The sequence below is a fragment of the Ruditapes philippinarum genome, unplaced genomic scaffold, assembly GCF_026571515.1.
Source record: "Ruditapes philippinarum isolate M1 unplaced genomic scaffold, ASM2657151v2 ctg9568_1_1_1_1, whole genome shotgun sequence".
NCBI lineage: Eukaryota > Metazoa > Mollusca > Bivalvia > Venerida > Veneridae > Ruditapes > Ruditapes philippinarum.
Window position 1 is genome coordinate 57,431 of NW_026865638.1, and position 25,355 is coordinate 82,785.

Below are 25,355 nucleotides of genomic sequence, written 5' to 3' on the forward strand. Positions count from 1 at the left end.
AAAATCTGCCAAATTCACCATCGCGAAATTGTATGCCATTTGCTTAATGGACTTTAGTTGACGGTCAAAATTTTGCTATTAAAACATGACAAATGAAATCATTCAGTTTTATTCCCGCCGCATTCCTGTGTTAATTAGTTTTCGTGTTTTACACTTTTTATGGATTGACACAGACATGTTTATTGAGGGTTCAATGATCACCACTGTCGATGTTAAAAGATTCAAAGAGATCATTACATGTTAACTAGGTATGTTCAAAATGTTTATGGACTTTTGCTGTCATTTTTCACTGGGTTCATGAAACAAAGTTGAGGTGATAAGAATAGATAGGGTGTCTTTAGCTCTTAAAGTGAGTTTTATTTTTATCCTAATATCTTGTTATTTTAGACTTAGCTTATACAAATTTATTTAAGTTCGATTGTTTTGGAATCTTTAAGCTTATTTAAACTCTCTCGAATCCGTCCCTGGACCCAACGCAATGAATATAAAGTTTGTTGCTCAAGAAAATAATGGCTTGACCGCTGACAAGTTTTGAACTCATGCGGTCAGCAATCCTAACGCATTGACCACTCAGTCATGTAATTTTAGACTTATACAGAATTACTTAAGATAAATCATATTAAAACTTTGATAGGACGTTTATAAATGAGAATATTTTGTTGATACTTAATCTACAGAATTTCTTGTTGTTAATTCATTGTTGATCTTGTTTATCATAGTTTTTCAATATCGATGGAAATACCGAAAGACGCTTAAAATCTAACAGTGTAATCGAAAGATACTTTTGAAAAACAATTTAATATGATAAAGCATTTAATCGTGGAGGTCATATGCATATTTTATTAATATATGCAAACATGTATGAAAATTATAAACTTTATATATTAGTTGGACATATAAATCACTTATTTGACAAAAATGACTGAAAGTACCGGATAAATTCGTTTTTGTGTGTTTTTCGATATTTTCATTCAGGTTACAGGATTGTCAAGGTTATTATTTGTGGTCTCGTTATTTAAAACAAAATTAATAACTCAATTAGAGATTTTAACAACAATGTGGGAGGAAACATGGTTAAAAAGAACTAAAACATTGAAAATAACTAAAAAGTGAAAGAACTTTTAAACCTGAGAAACTTTAGAAGAGAGCTCGTTTCCGGAAATAATTAAAAATTAGACGAGTAAGCAATTTCAGAAAGATCCTTTATATTGTTTTACTTATTTTAGAAGTCTAATGATGAGATTCCTAGATTTCAGTTTGTAATTTTTAAATGACTAATTGAAATTCTACTTATATTCAGTTCTTCCCTGTAAATTTTACAGAGAATATAAATTTTACATGAAGTAAAAAAGATTTTAGAAGGCCTTTGGTCGAAAAAAAACGACATGTTGCTGTATTTTTCTGGTCCCATTTAGAATGAATAGTGCTTAAGGTGGCGTTATAGGGCATGCAAGTTTGCATGTGTCATAGATTTTTCTTTTCTACATTCAGAAAAGATCTTTTCCAGACAGAATGTATGTGTTCACAACTTTCTTTACTAGTTAAACAGGGCTATTTCATCATCTTTGCAGACAAAATGTCTTCAATTTAAGGTAAATTTGAACTCAAACTTACAGTATTGATGGTGTTTTAAAAATCGGACATAAAACATCAATTTCAACTTAAGCTACAGCAGAAGATTGTCTTATTTTAGCATTGATAAATAATAATTATGATACATTTGTAAAGGAATGGAATTTCCAGATATATGTCTACAATTTCTGTTAAAATAAAGAAGAAATTGAATCAGACAGAACACTTACATCAGTTATTGTGAAATATAGATTTAAAATCGCTTCTGATAAAATATTTCTTCAAATGGCTGTGCTTGCATTTTTTATGAATTAGGCGATAGCTGCGTTATTATTCAAATCTCGCATTTTTCAGACATTTTTCTTTTATTTTTATTTACTATTGTCTTTTCTTTTGTTTTAATGATTTTATTTTCAAGTTTTGCAAAATGTAAAAATAAAAATACAAAACCAAAATGAGTTCTAATATTAAAGTGTAATTGCTACACAAGAGTAAGAGGCTACCGAGAGACCTCAGTAACTATTGCCATTATTTGTCCTGATAATATTAGTTCTTCACAAACATATTCAACATTTATCAGAAGAATTTCCATTGAACTGTGTTCGAACTTTATAGACAAACATGTAGTTACGTTGATTATAATATACAGATTATGCTATGCGAAAAAGAAAACACACGTATAACATTGACCCAACTTAAAATCCAACATAAGTGTAGTTTAATCATCAAATTTGTTTCTTGTTTTGGGATTGACCTGATACTCATGGGAAAGGTTTCTATTTTTAAAAAAACGTACTATAATTACACTGATACAGCTTTCACTCCGTATCAGGTCAAGTACATTCCTCTTAAAATCATGTGTAAAGTATTGATCTAAAATTGTAGAAAACAATTGAGCTTTTCACAGCACTTCAGTTTTTTCGGTATCTCATTAACAAGGAATCCTGCTGATTTTAATCATCTTCTTTTCCAAGTCTTAAAATGGAGAAGTGATAATTAAGGGCTTAGATTTGTGATCATATATAACGAAGATAAAGACATATGTTAAGCGAGAGCAAATAACAATGTGCTTAGCGAATTTGTATTTTCTATGTCAGATGATTCTATCAGTTTGGATAATGTACGCTCGTATAAAGAAATAATAATTAGCCGAACGATGTGAGCAAGTTAGTTATTATATAATATAATATAACAATGTTCATTTCAAATGCCAAACAATTACTCAAATTTTTATCCAATTAAACATTTAACAATTTTTACATTACACCCATGCTTTTGCACATAATATTAAAATTTCCAAAATTAATTTTTCAGTAAGACCGTTCTAATTAGCTCGTGTAATATCATATAATGCTGGAAGTGTAAGGTTGCCTTTAAACATGGTTATATGTAGTTGCATTTATGATCAGAGTAAAAGTAACAAAAATCATCAGTTAACGTTCTGATTTTGCTTTTTGTTTATTGCACATATTTATATATCTCAATGTGATTTATAAAATCTCTAGAGTGACATTGTCTTTTTGGAGGGCCATCGTCTTGCTCCGTTATGAATAATAACCGTCTGGTCTTACGACATTCCAGCAATTATTCACTGTTATATAAAATAGAGCTTCGCCTACGCGGGCAAAAGTGCGAAATAAAATAGCAATTAATAAATTGAAATTTCGAAATCATTCACCAAGTTTATGAAAGTTTTTTTCATTATGAAAGTCTCTTGCACATAATATATTTTTAAAGAAAATTATTTTTTTAATTAGAGGATCTTGAAAAAAAAGACCATGTAATTTATGTATTCAAACAATAAGCACAATTGGTGGTCACACTCTAGTCTTTCCTTCTATGTAAAAGGCTATGTGCCATCTTTTATTAGACATTAAAATGTTTTTTTATTGTATTGACATCAACTTATGAAATATTTCACTTATTATTTGTATCTCATTTTGCTTAGATATTTTCCAGACTTAATAATTAGCTAATGAGAACATGGTTTGATATGATAATGTTTGAAATTGTCCGAATGTCCGGTACGTACGCGAATTCACAGCAAAACATACAGTATAGCTGCTGTATATCATAAAAATAATAGAATGTTTTTTTAAATTTCTTTTATAAATGACTTATATAGTGCTTAATGAAATGCTTGAAAAGTTTTACTCATGCAAAGGTTATAAAATTTCATAATATTATCGAGTTGTTATATGTAAATGATTTACTATTTTCCACTTACTTTGTCATAAAAGTCACTGATTGGCCATTTGGATTATAATATCTTATTTTTAAAAAAATGCGCATTGTATCGATTTATTTAATTTTGAAAATACAAACATACAGAATTACCAAAATAAGGATTGAAAATCATTTAATTCTGTAGAAACGGAATAAAAACTGGAAACGAAGTGAGTTTATGTATTTTCAAAAGTAGATGGTAAGTAGAGAAAGGAAAATCAGGATTAAAAAACAATACAGGCCTTAAATAATCTCAGTTCCCTTTTTATTGAGTGTTGCTGATAGAGGAAGAAATTGAAGCATGTGTAGAGTGCCGCCAAACATGTCCCTTCCTTTTATCGTATAACTCTGTAAAATTTCAAATGTCGACATTAATTAACACTTTAATCCCAGCTGTATATACAATTACTGTAAAAACAATTTTATCAATTTTATCTAGAAATTCTAAACATCACAAAAATGCTTCATAAACTAAAAGCAAGGCAGATCAATCACTGAAAATCAACAGGGATTTGTGAGACGAGCCATTATCACAGATATGATGCGGTGCTAAACACTTTTCTGATAATGTTCTGAATCACAAAATTGTTTCCCTTTTTAGACAACACTTCCTGATTTGTAAAATTATTTCTGGTCTAAGTGTGTGCCCATTTAAATCTCTCACATTACTCCCTCATATGATTTAAGCAGCGGGAAATGTAAAAGTCCTGAAAACTACCTAAACAAATCCAAAAGACATAAAAGTAATATTAAGTAAAATTCAAACAAGTTATATTCCGCTACTAAGACAAGATCAAAATCATAACTACATTGTAAAACGAAATAAAAAGGATCTTTTTCTTATATTAAGATATGCTGTGATACGATAGAATATGATCAGATAGGAAATGATCAGATATGATATGATTAGATAGGAAAGAACATCATAGGATAGGACATTGATATGATGTGACATGATAGGATAGGATTAATTATTTGATACGAATAACGAAATATTTGATGTCCATTGTAATTATTATTGAATCTATTTAAAATTGTCATTAGAATTGTATCATAAAAATACCTTTATAGCATAAAAATGTTATACTAGTATTGCAATGTGAAAACAGGAATAAAACACAACATCTAATTAAAATAGAAAAGACGGAATCCCTAGAGAACGCCAGAAACGACTTATTTGAACATATTGAAGGCTTGGTTTGATTAAGCCTGTTTATTGACCGTACTTGAACATGCAAGTTACCGTCCACTTTTGACATGTTTCAGTAACTGTTTCTACAATACATATCTAAAATATTCAGAATTTTCATTTTTAATTGATTCTATTATATTTCTTTTACTCTGTTAAAATAAATGATATTGAAATGAAAATGACATAGACAAAAAGTTTATGTTCTTTTCAATTTCATTTTTACAAAAAGGTAAAATAATTTGGTTCGTTTTTTTTAAATGTGATATATTTTGAACAAATGCCAGTTACACTTCACTAAATTGCCTTTTCATCAAAGTTTATCTAAAAGCGTTCTGTTTAAAATTGCTTTTCCGTGCTATTAGTTCTTAATTATGTTTCTAAATGAGTTGTTTTGATTGGTTATTTTAATGCAAAACTTACGCGGGGTTTTCAAGCTTCAAGTAAAGTTATTCATCATCAGCTATTTATGTTGTGGCAACCACGAAAATAATAACAGATTCGGTTTTATTCAATGTATAAAAATTGACCACAAACCTGTTGGAAAATGAATGACTACAGGCGTTTCCGAAATGACTTTATAAATAAATTGTTCGCTTATTGCATCAGAATCGTTGCTTTCCATTGATTATCTGATTCCGAAACTTATATTATATTGTTAAAAGACACATTGTCTACGATACACTGAAATAGATAACACATTTATATCTCCTGCTCCAATGCAACTATTAGCAAAATTTAAAAAAAAACAGATGGCAGACAGCACTGTGTGAAATATAATTATGATTATTGTTTGAAGCATTGATCTATTTTAACTGTATTATATTATTACATATAATTACAATATTTTTCATTAACAATTTTCCTTAAATAATAAATAAATAGGCTACTTACATGAAGTAATTTGATCCAATTAAGTCATAAGGTTGAAAATAAAATGTTTTTGGTCAACATTTAATAAGATCTTACTTGTTTTCAAACTGTCATAGGTGAATGACCGATGAGGAATTAAGACTAATCATCCTTTTGATATTTTGTTATTTAACTGACCAATTTTTATAATAAGTATATCATTAAAAGCAAATTAGTATTAATACTAAATTACAATGGCGGGTATTTTTCTCTTGCCTGATCAGAAAATAGAATGTCGTGTCTGTGTATATACAAATTGGCATTGTTAAAAATTGTCTTAAGTTATTTTTTTAATAAAAACAACATGTTGTTTTAACATGTTGTTTTATTTTTCTGTGTTAACAAAATTGAAGAGTGAATATTTCTTGAGATAATTATTATGATTTTAAAATATTTTTAGTGAGAGTGTGCATTTGTAAGTCAAAGAGATCTGTCGCCTCTAGATAATGTTATAATAATTATAATAGTTTAGATCTACAAAGTTCTACACCTGCAAAATTGGGTTGTTCCTTTTTTAAACCAGACACAAATATTTTTCATCTTATTTTTTTATCGAAGGTAAATTCGAAATAAAACACCTTCTGTGCTTAAAGACATTGGTGGTCTCGTTTCAAAAAATATGAAACCCAACAAATATGATGATATTTTTAATATTGATTAAACACATTTCAAATACTCAATGAAGTGATAAAGTCAATGTATGCTTGTTGTTTTTGCTTAATCACAATTTATGTTCAGTAATCAGAAAAAAATAAAAACGTAAATATTGTGGAATAAACGTTATTATGCTCTGACGCCGAACAACTTGATTTCCCTTCATGTGGTATTCCTTAAGAATTTTAGGACAAAATGACATAGAAATATCTTTTGCAATTTAACTAATGAACTCAAATTAAACATCATAATTGTTTTCTCTTCCTTTGTACCATCGGTAAGCTATAATTGTGAAATATATGTAAGTGACGATTCCTTAATGGGAAATCCCAGATGTATGTCTACAGACGAACAGTTGCATGTCTGTTAAATTTAAGCGTCGCTCGGACGATAATTCACATAGAATACATTTATTCTATTTCTTTAGGTAAATGCGTTCTTGAAGACGCCTTATCCTTACCAAGTTATATATCTTAAAATGACGTGTCTCTTCTCAAATTAACACAAAATGAAAAGTGTCGCCGCTTGCAGCCTATGGGTAAAATAACACGGACGGCAACTTGCTGTAAAGATACTATCGTTTGTTACCATAGATCTTACGCCACTTTTCACTTATGACATAGGAGTCTTACATTGATAATTATGCGATCATAGCCAAATATTTCCTGAATTTAAGTCTGAAAAATGGGCTATCAAAAGCCAGGTTTTTCACCTACCATAGCAGTACCTTGCAAATGCAAAGAAAAACTAGATATCAACTCAAATCAATAGGTGTAAAAGAATATAACACATACATGTATATAACACACATAGCTAAAATTTAAAAATCAATAATTTCTATGACAAATACGGTAATGTTCCTTGATATGATTAATTACTTTACTTTTTATATAATTTATTAGAAACTGATTATTGTATACAAGGAATACCGAAAATTAATATATTATATTGAATAGATATTGTTGTTTTTACTAAATTTATGACGCTCGGTAAACATTATAAGTTGTTGAAAAAGGTGATATTGCAAGCATATTTTCGTCATTCAGTGTTTTGGAAATATACATACATGTATATGACGTGCATGTACATCACATTAAAGTAAATATTCGTTTAATATACACTAACAGACTAAATACATTTTAAATTTTTTCCATTTCTTAAGATGATAAAAGTTTTTTTTAATTTCAAATTCAAATTTCATATCATCTTGGATAATGGGATTCTCTGTAAAATGATGGCACATAACGTACTTCAATATTGATAGCAAATAATTTACATGAGCAATCATTTTCATTTCCTATTGTCTTTTCTCTTTATTTATTTATCTGTTTTATAAAACAAGAGCAATTAAATGAAATGAGTACTGATATTGAAGTGTAATTGTTCACTTTCCAATATATTTCATTTCCATATGGCTTTTCATAATACGTCATTCATAAGTTTCACAAACATAGACTTTTGATTTGAATTTTATGAGTCCGTTTGTGATTTAGAAACTCGCGGGAGATGTTTACATAAAAAAGTGCCATAAAATTTACTATATACTGTTGAAAGCTAACGCTTTATTTCAGTTCACGTATATTTCTTTCCTAATTTCAATCTTAGTGATATTAAATTCACATTAGTTTCTAATGTATGCCATTTTTCATTATTAGTTGCGCTTTACTTTTGACGGTACTTCCTTATCGTTCGGTATCTCATTAAAAAGCAATTATGCGAGCTGATAGCTAGTACAAATTATTGTTTATTTCAGATGTTATACTATCATTAAACCTTTTATCACTATAATTATGTACATTTCATCCAATTGCTATGTCCAATTTACTTAATCCTTTCATAAAAAAGTCAGCAACGCCGTTCTAAATAGCTCGTTTAATTTTAAATATTGTTTACGTAAAGTCTCAAGGTTCTTACATGCAGATCGACTTCTAACATGATTTTTACATTTTAAGTTCATTTAAAGTTTCAATTTCCACAAATGTTATCATGTTAGTCCCAACTGTATATACAATTACTTAAAAAAACAATGTATCAACGTTAACTAGAAATTCTAAACAACACAAACAATCGTTTGTGATTAAATGCAGGGCAGGTCAATCACAGAAAATCAACAGGGATTTGAGGACAATCCTTCATCTATGTTGCAGTGTTTAAGATTTTTTTCTGATTATTTTCTGTTTAACACAAAATTGTTTCCTCTTTCGACAACATTTCCTGGTTTATAAGATTATGCCTTGTCTAATTGTGTGGCCATTTCTCTTGACTTTATTCCCAACGTGATTCAAGTAGAAAGGAAGTGGCTTTTAATACTGCTGAAAGGTACAAGTTCAAAAAGCTAACATGTAATATTATATATTGAAAAATTTAAACAATAATATTCTGCTATAAGCAACACTTACAAGAACAACACATTAAAACAATGCATAAAGAAATTACACGCTACAATAGTTATATTTAGATATACTGCGAAATGATAGAATATGATAGAAAAGTATATGACAGGAAAGAACAGAACAGGATAGAGTAGGAAATGGCGTTTCAGGACAGGACAGGACAGGAAAGTATAGGATATGAAAGAAAAGTTAGGATACAACAGAATAAGATAGAGCAGGACAAGACTGAACATGGTAGGAAATGATGCTATAATAAGATAAACAATGAAATGACTAATGAATGAAATTATTTACATTTTATACGCAATATCTTGGATTTGATGATTTGATAAGACTTACAATATATATAATGTGTATTTTTTACGTGACTGACCGTTTACACTTAAGGGGTCATCATATATTATATTGTATTTTAAATAAGTACTTGTAAAAAGAGGAAAACACATCCTATGATTAAAATACATTGATAAACTGCGCAAACATTAAAATCCATCCTTTTCCATCTATTGGGAATATTTTATATTATATTTAATAGTCCTACAATGTTTTGATTCAATCGATGTCGGTAAATAATGCTAGCTTCAAATTTTATGTATATAGATTACCTCGGGATATTCTATTACTAATGCCTTACTATTCCTTGAAGAGTTTCTTGGACTGCAAAATAATTCTTGCCAACTTAAAGGAAACGAAATCATATCTATTTGACAAATTCTCCATTATAAATGTGAACATGATTGTCTTAACGTCTTTAATTTGAAAATAAAATTTTGTATATGAACTAAATAAACTTTATTCCCAACACATCAAATAGAATATATTTTGTTTTCAGAATGTCAGATGTTTCACCCCTGTAAACTTTAAACTGTCAAAACCTCAATTCCAGACGAAAACATAACGAAACGGGGTTTGTGGTCTTTTCAGTGACGCTTCTCTAGAAGATGTTTTACTGTATCAAAAATTTCATCTTTTACTGACATAACAGTTTTTTTGTTTGTTTGTTGTTTGATAAAGTAAATGGATTTTGAATAAAATGCCATATAAAGACAGTTTCCGTTCTTTTTGATATATAATTCTTTACGTAAGGGTAAAATAAGTTGGTCTCGTTTCTTAAATTTGATATATTGGAATAACTGTCAATTACTTGACACTCAATTGCCTATTATTATTCAAGATTAAAATATACATTCTGTTCCCCTTTTCATGGCTAATAGTTCATAATTATGTTTCAAAACAAGACATGCTTAGTTTTGTTGGGTGATTATAATGCAAAAGTTTATGCGGGTACTTCAGGATTAAAGTAAAGAAATAAAAAAATCTGTTGGAAAATGGATGACTGGCGTTTTTAAAATTACTTATGATAAAGATAATTATGGATGTTGTTGCTTATTGCAGCATTATCATGACTTCACATTGTTTTTCTGATGCATACACTAAGGTCATTTTATTTTTAAAGTGACATTATGTCCACCCAAGTGTAAATGGTAGGTGCACATGTCAAAGTAAAAATAACGTTAGAATTTGCCATTTTAAGTATAGGCTAAATCAACAACCGTAACTCAAACGAAAGTAACTTTCTATATCTTAGGCAGTTGATAAACTGTATCCTTAACAATTATTGTCATTATCAATTATTGATCAAAGATGATTATAAAATCATTTTTGTCAAATTGATATCAAACGCTGGTTGCATCGACAACGAAAGAATAAACATAATGTCATTTTAAGGCAAAGGAATAATTCAGTTATAAAAATTGCTTAAATGTATTTATGAGCAACTATCAAAAACGCAAAGCACTTTATAAGTATGATCAGATTATGGAGCATTGATTTATCTTGCCGTGTACATATTTGTACAATTACAATGTTTTCAGGTAGAATGTTGGTTTAAAACTTAAATACATACATGTAGAAGATTGATCCAGTAAAGTCCAATTAGTATATGTATAAGATGTCCAGAATTAGAACAATGCTAAATTAGCATCATTTTTGCTTTTGAACCGTCAAAGGTTGATGAGCGATGATGAACTTAGAGGCCTACCATCCTTTTAATACTTAATGATTATTCATTTTGATTAGTATATTATGTAAAGCAAATGACTATTAATATTTTGGTACAATGAAGATAATTTGTCTTTGGTCTGATCAGAGCATATAAAGTCGTGTCTGCTTAATTACACTAATTGTGAAAAATGTCTCTAGTTACCAATTATCAAGAATAAAAAATCATGCTGTTGTAATTGTATTTTTCTGGTCCCTTGTGATAGCAAGATTAAAAAGTGAATATTCCTTAAGGTTGTTTTACGTGGCGTGAGGGTGTATACTTGGCATACAAAGGGATCTTTTGTTTCCAGATTATTTGTTGTATATCAGTTCAAATTAACAACTTTCTTCACTTGTAAGATGGGATTTGTCTTTTAGATCACCCTGACAAACAGTTTTTTGACATAAATTAAATTTAAAATGGATTTGTAAACAATGTGCACATTGTCAAAAAGTATTTCAGTATTGATAAAAACAATAGAAATGTAGTATTTCGATTTTCCTACAAACTATATCTCGATAGTAAAATATTTATCAACTTTAAAGCGATAGTTAGTAAAGATATGTAAGTGACGAGTCCTTAATACATGTAATATAAACTCCCAGATGTATGTCTACAGACAATCAGTTGCATGTCTGTTAAATTTAAGCTCGAATCAATAAGACCACATACTAGAATATATTATTTCATTAGTTTATTGTAATGTGATTTTAAAGATGCTTGATCATTACAAAGTTATTATCTTAAAATGACGTGTCTTTTCACCAATTTACACAAAATGCGTATTGTCACCGCTTGCAGGCTCAGACACGGTAATTTCATCGGTTTAAGATAATTTGACATTTTTATGTGATTTTGCAAAGTTATGTTTAAAGAAAGTAAAAGGTGTAATGAAAATTTATTTATTTTTGATGCACTTGGATGCAAGTACTTATGCCACTTTTCATAACATGGCATGGATGTGTTACATTAAAGATTTTTTATCATTGCCAAAGGTTTCCGAATTTCATAACTCAATAACTGGTTATCAGATTCGACAAACTGTAAAACAGTTATCAAAGTTCTTGAACAAAAGAAACCTGACAATAACTGTAATAGAATTTCTTAAATTCATTTTAATTTAAATGGTTTTACTATTATAATGCCCGTAAAATTAACACTTTTATCATGTAAAATAGATGAATTTCTTTTCAGTTCCATTTTCCTTATTCTGTGTTTGAGAGATAGAGCAAACTAATGTAAATGCAACATTAATATACAACAAAACTTATTCCTTCTCCATAAATACAACAACAGACATATATCTTTAAAAAAATGTATTTACAATTTCGTAAACTATTAAAACAATTGTTGTTTTTTAAGTTCAAATTAAAATGGCTTATTAATAAGCTTGCAACATTTTCAATTTTGCCGTGTTGGGCTTTCTTTAGGGATTCTTATTTCTCTCTATTTTATCGCCACATCAGCGTTGTTTGTGCCGTTTGGAGGCTGTAAAAAGTAAATTCAATCAGGGATGTTATATTTCCGATCCTTAAAGATCGTTCAGCACGGCAGTATTGTTGTGCTTGTTGTATTTTAGTTCTTTCTATTCGGCATCTTTCTTGTTGGGTGGTTCCAGTATTCTTTAATTGAATATTGTTGAATTACTAGGGTATGTGGCCTGCTTTTTTAAATTTGTCTTTTGACGTCATATCTGTGATATGCAGGCTTCATAACCTTAGATCCCCTTTCAGAATTCCATATTATTTTGCTCCGCCCATTGTTTTCTCGTTAAGGGCACACGCATGTTTTTACTTGAGGACTATATGCCGCTTTTCATTGAATGGCACTAACGTGTCACATTGAAAGTTCCATGATAACCGCCATATGAACACATCTGCGGATGTTTCAAAATTCTAAATTCTACCAGTTCACGTAAAATGTTGAATTCTGCTTAAGCCGGTGCTAGGGGGTGTGGACGGTAGTTTGCACTTTACAGTACCGTCCATGAACAGGCTCAATCAAACCGATCCTGCAACATTTTCAATTTTGCCGTGTTGGGCTTTCTTTAGGGATTCTTATTTCTCTTTATTTTATTATCTTGGATAATGTTGTTCTCTATAACATGGCTCCATGTACTTTTTAACTGTTAGACATTAGTTTACATTAGCAAATTTCCTTCATATGTATGCAAGACAGGGACTTTATGGAGTGTTTAAAGCAATCTTGCGTTTTCCTGTCATACAGCGTCGCGTTGTCTGATGAAGATATGTTAGATATCATGTCTCAAGGATATCGGTTTATTTATAATTGTTAAAATACTCAAGTAAACGCTTTAACACATTGAAAAATAAATGGTGTTTCCATATTTTTTGGGTTTTCGTGAATTATAGACTCATTATCGCTTCTGAAACAATGTTTTTGTTGCTGTTGTGGTTGTTGTTGCTTTTCTGTTGTTTTTTTAAAGGCTGGATATGCATTTTGATCAATTAAATTATAGTTGCATCAAATTTCAAACCTTGCCAATTTCAGACATATATTCCATCATTTTTATTTTCTACTTGTATTTCTCTTATTTTATTTGTTTATGATTTTTTTATATTGTTTTATAAAGTATAATTGTAACTTTAAGGTCTACCGAGAAACCACTTAAAATTATGTGAATAAACCCCAGTTATTTTATTCTCGCAATTTTTAGTAATAGTTAAAATTTGTCCAATTGAACTGTTCATTCTAGACAAAGGCTCAGTATAATATGATAAAATTACTTTATATTTCCAGTGATGTCAATCGCACGCATATAAAACACAGTATTGGTGTTTCGCATCAGATGTAATAACGAAAGAAACACGAGCATTTATATAGTGTAATTTCTGTCGGTAACATGTGTGTTGATGGAATAATTAAACAACTTTTATAATATATAATATTACTTTTATATATAATTTTTTTTGTCATATCACGGCTTTTATATAGCTTTATAATTGTTTAAAATTAATCTGTTTGCATAAACAAAACTTGAAAAGGCACATATATGAACATCACGATTATTGACATAGTTGAATACCTCCTCAAGTTTTTAATCATGCATAAGTGATATCAGTGTTTCTATTTTATATTAATATTGCAAGAAAGTGTCATCGTTACACGATAGTTTTTCTGTTAGCAAACAGTGTATCAAATTAAGAGCATTTAGCATTTTTAAAAATGGATACAAGATACTCTTGGAAAAATTGTTCACTGGGATGTGTGTATCAAAACGATACTATAGTTTACCCTCTTGGAATGAATGATACATATGTTGAGTATTTCTACGTTGACGTTGACGTCAGTTTTTGGCAGGTTTGTCACGTTGGTTTCTTACTTTATCGATCACATGCAAATTATGTGCAGAATCTGAAAAGAAAATATATATTTCTACTGCTGCCTCCAATTTTGAATTGTAATTAATTTTTGCGTATTCGTTACACAAATATGTTAAGTCCTTCCTTTGAACTGTGGTCGTACTGTTAGACAAAATAGCAATTATGTTCAATTATTCCATAGAGGTAAAAAATCAAATTACAATGTGCATGTACTCTCAAACTGGTGCTACTCGACACTCAACAGACGTGTAATGTGTATTTGAATATTAAATATCTACATTGGCTCTTGCGCAAAAAGATTTTGTTGAACATTTTGTACTTCTTTTCTTGTTCATGTTTATTGCAATTATATATTTCAATAATGTAAAACAGGACATTTTTCGGACTTAGTCCTTCTCTGAACGGTTTAACTTCCTTAAAAATTTTACAAGGAAGAAAACTGAATATTTGCATCAGTCATGATAAAATTACAAAAAAAAAACTCAGGAAATCTGAGTATCAGTATCTTAAATAAGTTCAATTATATCAAAGATATTTCTCAAACGTACACGTGCCCGATTAATAAACATAATCTAAAAGAGTTTCGGAAACAAAATTTCTAGTTAAAATTCTCGGATATTTGAGATTGGTGAACTTCCTCCTAATACACATTTTACACTGCTTTAAGAATCTAATAAAAAAAAGCTTATTCAACACAAAGAATTACCGAGTTTCAAATGACAATCTGTATGTTTTATCCAAAATGACGAATTGCAAATAACGTTCAAATACCAGGTGATACCAAATAAGAAATTCACGAATTTTTGGTGCACCCAGTAGATTTTGATGTGTTCAGCTGAAATAAATTCTAACATTTTATTTCTTGCAGTGTTTCCCAGATCTAGAAATTAAATGCTATTACAAAACTTCGAATTAACCTATTCAAGTTAAATATAATTGGTTTATTTTACATTTCATGCTGTTGTGGTTTTTTTCATAAATGAGGGGATGCATTCGGGTGATTATTAAAGATTATGTCTGTCAACAGTTTCATGTATGGATTACTTTCTATAATATTTTTATTTTTTACTGATGTCTTTTAATAATACGTCGTTAAGAAGTGTCACAAACATATTTTACTTGGATTTAATGACTGTGTTATTGTTAGGTTTAGGACACTTCTTGGAGATTTTCCATCACTCAGTGTCATATCATATACTTACATTGCCAACATTTAGGGTTTTATCTATAATGGTTTTTCTATTAAAAACACTTGAATTTCCTACGACTGTTCATATCTGTTCGGTATCTCATTAACAAGCTATCCTGCTGATTATAATCTTCTTTTTCTTAGCTTTCAAATAGAGAAGTAGTCATTCTAAGGACTTAAATTTTTGATAATATACTCTGAAGCTTAATACCGATGTTGTTTAGCAAGAGAAAATTACAATGCTGATAATGACGTTTTGTTCTCTTTGCCAGGTATTTTGTCTGTAATGATTTAGTTCGCTCATATACAAAATTAATGTTGCAAGACGCAGTCAGTAATATATATCGAGATGTTAATAGTTACATAGCACTGACCATTTAAGATGCTAAACTATTATTTTTTTATCAGCTGAAGATATTCACTATAGTTGCGTTACACCAAACTAATATGTCTTTATTCTTTATCTTATTTTATTTTCCGATTTTGATTTTTTACCAACGCCACACCGAACAGCCCGTTTTTTAAATATGTAGCTATGCCGACTTGTATAGTTGAATAAGTCCGACTTCTAACATGGTTTTCAATTTATTCTAAAAATAAAAGTGACATACTCATCGTTTGCCGACTTAATGTCTTAGACTACTTCATATATTTTTTTATTTCTCTTTATGTGGTTTATAAAATCTCTCGAGTAACATTGTCCGTTTGGGGCTCATAGTTCTGCTTCGATATGGATAATAACCGTCTGGTCTTACGACATTCCAGCAATTAATCACTGTTATATAAAATAGAGCTTCGTTTTCGCGGACAAATGTGCGAAATAAAATTGCAGTTACTAAAATGAAAATTCTGTTACAAAGTTTAGGAAGATTTTTGTATTATTTGCATTAAGAAAGCCTTAAGTATAGAATTGTTGGGATTTTTTAAAGTTAATGCTTATTTTGTCATTGTCAAGTTGAGCTATATTTCAAACAGTCCAACTGTTATGATGGTGAGTGACCAACAGTTGATATTGAAAAATGTAAAGAATATAATATTTCAACTGCCAAAAATATAAATACGGTCAATATCAATATTACTTGACAGGGGACGTAAAAATCTTCGAATACAGGTGGCCACTAGTCACAAATTGTATTTGCCGTTTTGATAAATTTATAACAGAATAGTACAGATACTTTATTAGGATTTGTACATTGTACATCATCTATAATACAATTATATTTACAAACAGAACGTCAATATAATTGTTATAGCAATCATGAAATTTTGTTTCAAAATTCTTAATCTAAAGTTGTCTAGTAACAAGAAAATTATTTAATAAATGTATATACTACGAAATAATAAGTAAAGACCTACGAAAAGGAGTATGGGAAATTGAGATGTTTGCTGCTCATCATTTACCAGTTTGTTTCTCGAAGCAAGTTCTTTTTTTAACTTTGAATAACTGAATTGATTCATATTTACTATTTGTGTTCAATAATTGTTAAAATTTATAAGCTGACGGGTTTCTGGTATATTTACTTTTTAAATATTACTTTATTAACTCTGCGTAACAACAGCATATACAAATGAAATGAAATTCATCTTCAATGTCTGAGGTATTACAGCATAAACAATACCTTTCTTCTCTAACAATTATGTGCAAGTTTGTACTCTCAAAGACAAACTGCCCATTCTTGATTTACAGAAATAAAATCTAAAATATCTTAGCGCAAGATATCCAAATAAATTTCATACTAAAAAGTACATCTAACATTTTTGTACATATACAATACAGAACTATTTTCTAATGTTACATACCATCCTGTTTAAAGAATCAATAACACGACATCTTAATTCATATAAAGATATTTTTGTCAATAGTATTAACATTATCAAATATATATGAAAATCCATACTCATTCCATAGCTTATTTACATGTGAAATCCAATTTTTATGAACACTTTTGCTATCACATAGAACTTGATTATATATTGTCTTTGGGATTATCAGTTTCTACATTTTTAACTTGTATTATTTCAGGCATGAACGGGCACCTGAGTAGAACCACTGACGTTCCGTAAGCTAGCTGGATAGCTTCCTCACATGAAAGAAGTCAACCACTTGCCCCTCACCGCTGTGGGTTCGAATCCCAACAGGGACTTTGGATTCTTTCATGTGTGGAAGCTATCCAGCTAGCTTACGGAACGTCGGTGGTTCTACTCAGGTGCCCGTTCATGCCTGAAATTATGCAAGGAAGGGCATTTGAGGTCTTCCTCCACCAGTAAAGCTGGAACGTCGCCAAATGACCTATACTGTGTCGGTGTGACGTAAAACCCAAAAACAAACAAACAAAAACATTTTTAACCAGTATTTTGTTATCGTTACAAACCTATGAATATATAAGGGATATTTTCCCAGTTAGCCGTATACACTAGCATTATATATATAACGATAGCAGGTATTTTGATAATGGACATTGAATACAGATCGAGTTTAAAGCATTTGTATTGAAAAGTACAATACATTTATAAAATTACTGGAATTGTGTTAACATACATATGTATTATAAATGAACCAGTATCATTTTCATTTAAGGTGTGATGTATTGTTTTGTATCATTTTCCTTTTGAACGTCAGTAATATAAAATAATTTAAACATCTACAAACCTATTAAGATAACGTACTATATGATAAAAATGTTCAATAAACGGTTTTGATACAATTAGATTATATACACGCTCATCATCAATCAAATTCTGAATAATTAGCTTGATAAAAACGTTTTGATCGTTAAATATATCAAGTTTCAATCACTTTTTATCTCGGTCTTAGCAATACAAAGTATTTACAATCATGACTGACTTATCGTCCGCTGAACTATTTCCTGGATCTCGTACAATCTCGTAAAATCTCTCAAAATCTCGTAACCTGTAGCAATGTTTTAGAATTTTCTTGCAATTAGTAAAATGATTCACTTGTATGTGCAATTATACCTCTCTCAGAATTTCTTATTAATTTGGAAAGTGTATCCTAGTTTGAATATTATTGGAAGAAAATCTTATCTAATTACGCCACTTTCCAGGGGGCTTTAACTCTAGATTATGTACTTTAAACTCATGTATCAACTAGTTATGGTGTCTATGTCGATCTATTTCTGTCGATATGATTACACAGCACCCGTAAATATGTTTGCATGTATGATTATCTTTCTTAATTAATCAGAAACAAATCAAAGTACTAAAATTAACGAAGAATGGATTGCGATGATTATTTATGAATATATTTGGTATTCTTTAAATTCGCAAACGAATGATTTTTTTTTAGTGGGCGGTGTCCGATTGAAGTCGTGCAACTCAACCTTCAATGTAAATGTGTCATGTTAAACCGGTCAAGAAAATCTTACACTGGCAAAATTAAGGATCCGTATTTTTAATAGCCCAGTTTTGTATGAAATGCCATAGATGGTGCTATTTACGTTTTTTTTTATGAAAAGTCAGTACGATTTTTGGCACATGATTTAATTTCTGATATACTTAAAATACATTGCATTGATATGTTTTGCTGTTGTTCTTGTTGTTCAAATTACGTACCATTTGTTACTGTGAATTCATATTCAAACATTCAGTGAATGGTTCAATTGAAAATTGAATCGTTTGATAATTTTCCCAAAGCAAAAAAAAAAAAAAAAACAACCTTTAATTTTAGGAAATGCTTGGGTTCCTTTTTTTGGCATACGGTAAATATATTATAAGTTTATATTAAAATTGATCATGAACAATAATGTGAATTTCTAAGACGCCTTTTGTGATATTTGTTCTAGAAACGAAGCATTCATAAAAATAGCCTTTCCATAGCCCGAGTGTATCTTAGTCTTTATATAAATGCTGTTTTTAATTTAACTTTTCCTGTAATATTTTGTTATTATTCGTCGCATGGGGCTCATTGATGTCAGAGTTAATGTTTTTGTTGTTTTTGTTCATCTAGAGACAGAAAGGCCAATGGCCTCAAAAAGTGTTTTAGAGGTAAATCTCCTACCTGCTTAAGTGTGATTATAAAAGAACAGACGTAAAAAGCCGCATGTCCAGTAATCCTATAATATCCTGTGACTAGGAATGATTTGTAGGGATGAGGAGGACATCATACTTATATATCTACGTAATTATGAGTTTTAAGTATTAAGAATTAAGTTGTTTACCATGCTTAAAGATTTAGCATATGAGCTCCTGAATCCAAAAATAAAACAGATGTCGGACATTGCGTGCAAATCTAGATACCTGTGTTTGTTGTTGTTCAACAAGTTATTCCACCACGTACTTCTTAATTCGAAATGTACGATAGTTTACTTAGTAATCATTTCTCAATTTTACACACAATATACTGTTACAAAACACTTGATTGTATTTCTTTATTTAATTTACTATTCAGTATATTTATAATTGCAATAAATATACAATGGCAGGGCACTAGACCATTAAAATTCTTACAAATGAATTCTTATTTTATAACTTAACAAAAATAAAATCCTATTTACAAATATTTGATTGTGAACTACCTTTTCAGTCTTTTTTTTTTATTATAATTACTATGATTTTTTGTCGATACGCCTTATTGTAGTCCTACGTATTTTCCAGAAAACCAATCAAAGTGGGTTGATGTTAGTTGTCGTGTTGTTGTTTTGTATAGAGTCTAGAAATGATTATCAACATAGTAAGATATAATTACTCCAGTAAAGTCAAATAATGTCAACGCTCTCATATAAGAACCTGAGTCATGCCAGGAAAAAAGAATCAAATTTTTGTCCGCTGTTTGACGTTAATTGATTTCACAATTCTCTCAGTTTAATATGTAATCGACATTTAAAGAATGTCAAGGTCAAAAGGTTGGTGACGTGATATAAATGATTTCAAAAAATAACTTTATATATTTATGATTTTTCATACTTTCAATATGATTGAAAAAGTCTAGCAACACTAAAAGCATTCAACATTAATTGGTAAAAAGACGTAGCTTAAAACAAACGTAGTTGGAAATACCAAGGGGTTGATGAAGATGAATTCTATGCTTTTTACGTGTTCTGTTTGTGTAACAAAATACATGAAAAGCCAAGTCAGCATTATTTCTAATAATTATTTACACTGCAGCCGCCAGCTTAAAATAAAAAAAAATATATGTATTTTTCATATTTGCAAAATCAAAGTTATATGTAATCGACCTCAGCAAACATGTTTACAGAATCAGTTTCGTCAATAATAAAGCCTTTTGCTCCGCGTTAAATTATTAAAATCTTACCCGCAAACCTGGCTAGCTATTGAAAAATATTAAATGCCTGCCAGCTTACGTCTTAATCGTAAAAAGAGTAACGGCCAAATTTTCATAATTACTCTCCAAAGTACTCGAAGCACGAAAAGACCCAGTATTGGGCTATGAAAACGCGTTGCGTCTAATGATATATTATACATTTGCTGTCCAATGACAATATAATTATATTGGATATAGAAAAGATAAAAATACGTTTAGAGCTTTAAAGTAAACAATTATTTATAATAACTAATACAATGATATTTACCGTAAAATAGTGTGACGACGGACGGAGAAGGCGGCTACCAAGGGTTGTCTTTTCGGGAAGTATAAAAGTGTGTAGATGTGTAACAAGATTATGTTGCACCTTCATGTTTCAATACGTGATGCTATAATGACCATTTTTATACAATCAAAGTTTTAGATACAAACTGTTGTAAGGCCAAAACAATGTCATTACTATCCAATAACATTTTAAGTCATGTCATGCTTGGCAGCAAAATCCAACCTGTCATTGGGATAAATTGTTGCTAATAATGTAGTAGAACACCAATAGCATGATAAAAAGCCTTGGGATCGGTTTAAGTATTAACTAAAAGAATTGAAAGGATACATTTCAAGCTTTAACGTTGTTATATACGAAAACAGTTTAATCACACCAACACAATGATGGTTGTATGATCATCACCGTATAAGAACATTCTGCTGATTGCTTCAAATTCCCAATAAAAACTGTCTTGATGTTTTGATGTGGAGTTCGCTGGGGTGTTAACAATGGCTTGTATTTACCATTGCCATAACAGAACAAATTAACCAAATCCAGCAAGCAACATTTTCATTTGCCGTGTTTTTTCGAACTGCGAGGTTTCACATTGTGACTGTTGTGTTTGTAATAAAAAAGAAAAAAATTACACAATAATTGGTTTGTATTCGAAAACCTGAAAAAAGCAGCTGAATGTTTGACTTAAGGAATACATTTCAAAAATATGATAACCATTTGTTGTTTGTTTTGTTTTTTTTGTTTGTTTTTTTACAAAGCACATTCATATTATAGGTTCATCATATTATAGGTTCAAGTTTTGTAGTAGAATTATGTATGAAATGGTAATAACTTATGCATTAGAAGCTTTGATTTGTCTTGAATGTGACGAAGTCTGTACGATGGAATAAATTACCGTTATATAGGATGATAGAAGATGTCTAGTATTTTCTGAATATTTTATCAAAGTTTAAGTTTTATGAGCCAACATTTTTAGTTATTCTGATCTTATGATGCAAGGTGCATTTACATAAGTTTATGCCAAATATTTATGATATCAGCCTTTGTAATCTATGTTGGATAGGGATGACATCAATCACACGGTTTTTTAACCTTTATGTATGGCAAGTGCCGTTTTATAAGCATTTCTGCCACAAGATAATTTATAACATACGTGTGTGAATGGGCAAATAAAGGTACAAAATAATCTAAAATAATAAAAAAGAGAGCCGTAGTATGGCTTTAAAAGTTCTATCAAGTGAACGAATAAATGTGTTATTATCAAAATTATTAAGAAATGTCTAAGTGATTAGGTTTTATATTTTTTATACAAAGTCCTTGAAAGAAGTGATGTTACAGAATAATTAAAACTATATATAGCAAGAGTCTGTCATTCAATGGTTACAGAGTGCATATTTCACTATGACGAAAACATTTTGCAGATGGAAGATCAATTTGCTAATGTAAAATAAACATAAACGCTCCTGAAATAAAGACAATTATGTCTAAGAAAAGTAAACTAATTTGACGATAAATGGGCAAAGTGTTAAGCTGCAACTTCAAATAACTGAACTGTATTTCTTTAGCGTTTTTTACATTGTTATTCTACAAAGTGTAGAATGCTAATACGGCAACCAAACTAATGAATTTGAATAGAATGTTACATCAAAAAAGTAACCATGTGTATTAAGAATATTTACGTCTGAGTTTAAATAAATGTTATTTGTACCAATAGACTGTAATAAAAGTAACAGAATATGTAATTACAAGACTTTGGTATCACTTTAAGAAATAAGGAAACCTTTCTGAAATGAATTCAGAAATCAGAAAAACTTTATCACTTAAGTTAGAAATTGTATATATAAAGAGAGCAATGAGAAAAACAAAATAGTTTTATCTTCTTCACGAAACGTAGTTTAGGAGCTTGAATAATGGTTGTCATGGTGATGGCACGATTATGTGACCAGTTATCTTCCCGTTTCCTTTCATAAACACAGAAGTATGTTGTGAAGACTTAATCTGATTAGCATACTCGTTAATTGACTTAGGTTGAGTAATAACGTGAGTTGTATTATACGTAATAAGTAAGATGATTATTGCTCAGATATTTTTATTCAAATATTTTTAAGTTTTATCAATATACCAGGATGTTGACGAGATGATCCTTGCTTCAGTTGATCTAAAATGTGTTGAGGTTTAAAGCTTATAGTCAGTTAGTTAAGTGTCAATTACTACCGTAGTATATTACGATGTGATTTATCATGATAAAGATTTGTAACATTGATTGCAAAAAAATCATATTTCATTTTTTACAACACTTTAAAACTATCTCATGAAACATTCTGTAAACTGATTTCTTAGGTTTTTAATCATTTTAATCATAACCATCATCTATTGTAATAAGGATTTCTGTATATTTTAGCATTCTCAAAATTAGAAATGTAATAAACTGATTTTGTTTAATCTACTTAAATTATCAAGGAACATATAGTATTTAGGTAATCTGTGTTTATTCTTGTACAGTAAAAAGTTACTGCAGAGTGCTGCTACGATTAATAGAAACATTACTGTAGGATATATATTGATCATTCTTTATAATAATTTTGGCATCCTTTCATTAAAACATAATTATATTTCGTTATATTATTTTTTGTCAAAGATGAAATGCATGTACTATTTAGGTTACCATTGATTGAAATTTGAAACATGTTTTTGATTGTTACATCCATTTTTTTCAGTTTCTAAGCATGTTTTTGATTGTTACATCCATTTTTTTCCCAGTTTCTAATCATGTTTTTGATTGTTACATCCATTCTTCAGTTTCTAATCATGTTTTTGATTGTTATATCCATTTTTTGTTCAGTTTCTAATCATATTTTTGATTGTTTCATCCATTTTGTTCAGTTTCTAATCATGTTTTTGATTGTTACATCCATTTTTTGTTCAGTTTCTAATCATGTTTTTGATTGTTACATCCATTTTTTCAGTTTCTAATCATGTTTTTGATTGTTACATCCATTTTTTTTAGTTTCTAATCATGTTTTGATTGTTACATCCATTTTCTTTATTCGGTTTCTAATAAGTAATCAAAACATTCTTGTATGTCTTTCTGTTATGCTTCATTTCCATGAACATCGTATTTTGAAACATCGATATGTTTCCTCTTGTTCGTTGCACCCTTTCACAGAAACCAAAATGTTAACATCTTATATTTCCAGGTTCCACAGCTAATTATTCTTGTTGCCTTGTTTGTACTGATCGTTTTTGGCAATGTCTGTGTTCTTGTTGCCATTGGACTGTCTCACACCGAAATGAAAACCAGAATGAACTTCTTCATTGTCAATCTCGCTATTTCTGGTAAGTACGAGTCTCTTATGCTCTTAGAAAAAACACACTGAAGCAAAAAGTGTCAGGACCACTGCAGTACGAATACACCTGCATGTGCATCTGCAAAGGCCTAATTAGTGTTAATGTGTAAAATTTGAACATGCTAAAGCCGTTGTTTGGGGCGTATTTGGTAGCTTGTGTTTACCACTTTACCACTCATTTATTGCAAAATAAAACCGAGACTACAACACTTTTCTCTATCTTGGATGTTGTATACGTCCAATTTTGCATGTCTATCAGAGCATTTACGTGTTCACAGTTCCGCTGAGCATTTGAAATTTTAAATGTTAAACAAGCTGATATAAAGAACACCAGTGCAGTAAACTAATGTTATCTTGGACGTAAACACAATTCATTAGAATAAGGATGGAGAGTTGTTTTGTATATCAATTCATTTTTGAAACGAAAAGACATTATTACGTGTCAAAAGGTGAATTGAGTATGTTAATTTCTGATAAGATTATCTTTATCTAAGTGTAAACTTTAAGAACGTTGAACAAACATTGATACTGTTTTGACTTTTAGTTTCAGTTTAAAGATTAAACTATATTTGTAACTGCATAATGCTATATAATCATGTGTTGTTGTTTTTATCTTTTTAGATTTAACAGTTGGTATATTTCACGTAATCGTGGACTTTGTAGAACGATGCCTTGAAGTATGGTATGGAGGGTCGGTGCTTTGTAAAATAGTTAGGTTCCTTCAGGTAATATCTATAATATCTATATACAAATGTACTAGGCTATTTTAACAATTTATTTTATTTTTATTTGCAATTAAATTTGCTTTTAACGAAGTAAAACTACAAACACTATCCATAGCATAGGCTTAAATACAATGAATTTTAAGATGTGTGTCGAACACAATTATGGTTAAGAACTATGTCTTTAGGAACCAATATAAGA

General features: G+C 29.7%; 1 protein-coding gene across 1 annotated transcript in view; it reads left to right on the top strand.

The window, feature by feature from the left end:
- Positions 1 to 25,156, top strand: part of LOC132729854 (cardioacceleratory peptide receptor-like) — a gene marked incomplete at its 3' end in the record, with an annotated part of 70,353 nt that extends 45,197 nt beyond the window's left edge. The window contains exons 2-3 of the mRNA XM_060715695.1: positions 24,282 to 24,420; positions 25,053 to 25,156. Of these exons, the coding sequence (XP_060571678.1) occupies positions 24,282 to 24,420; positions 25,053 to 25,156 (243 nt within the window). The remainder of the gene's footprint in view (positions 1 to 24,281; positions 24,421 to 25,052) is intronic.
- Between the last annotated feature and the right edge of the window lie 199 nt (positions 25,157 to 25,355).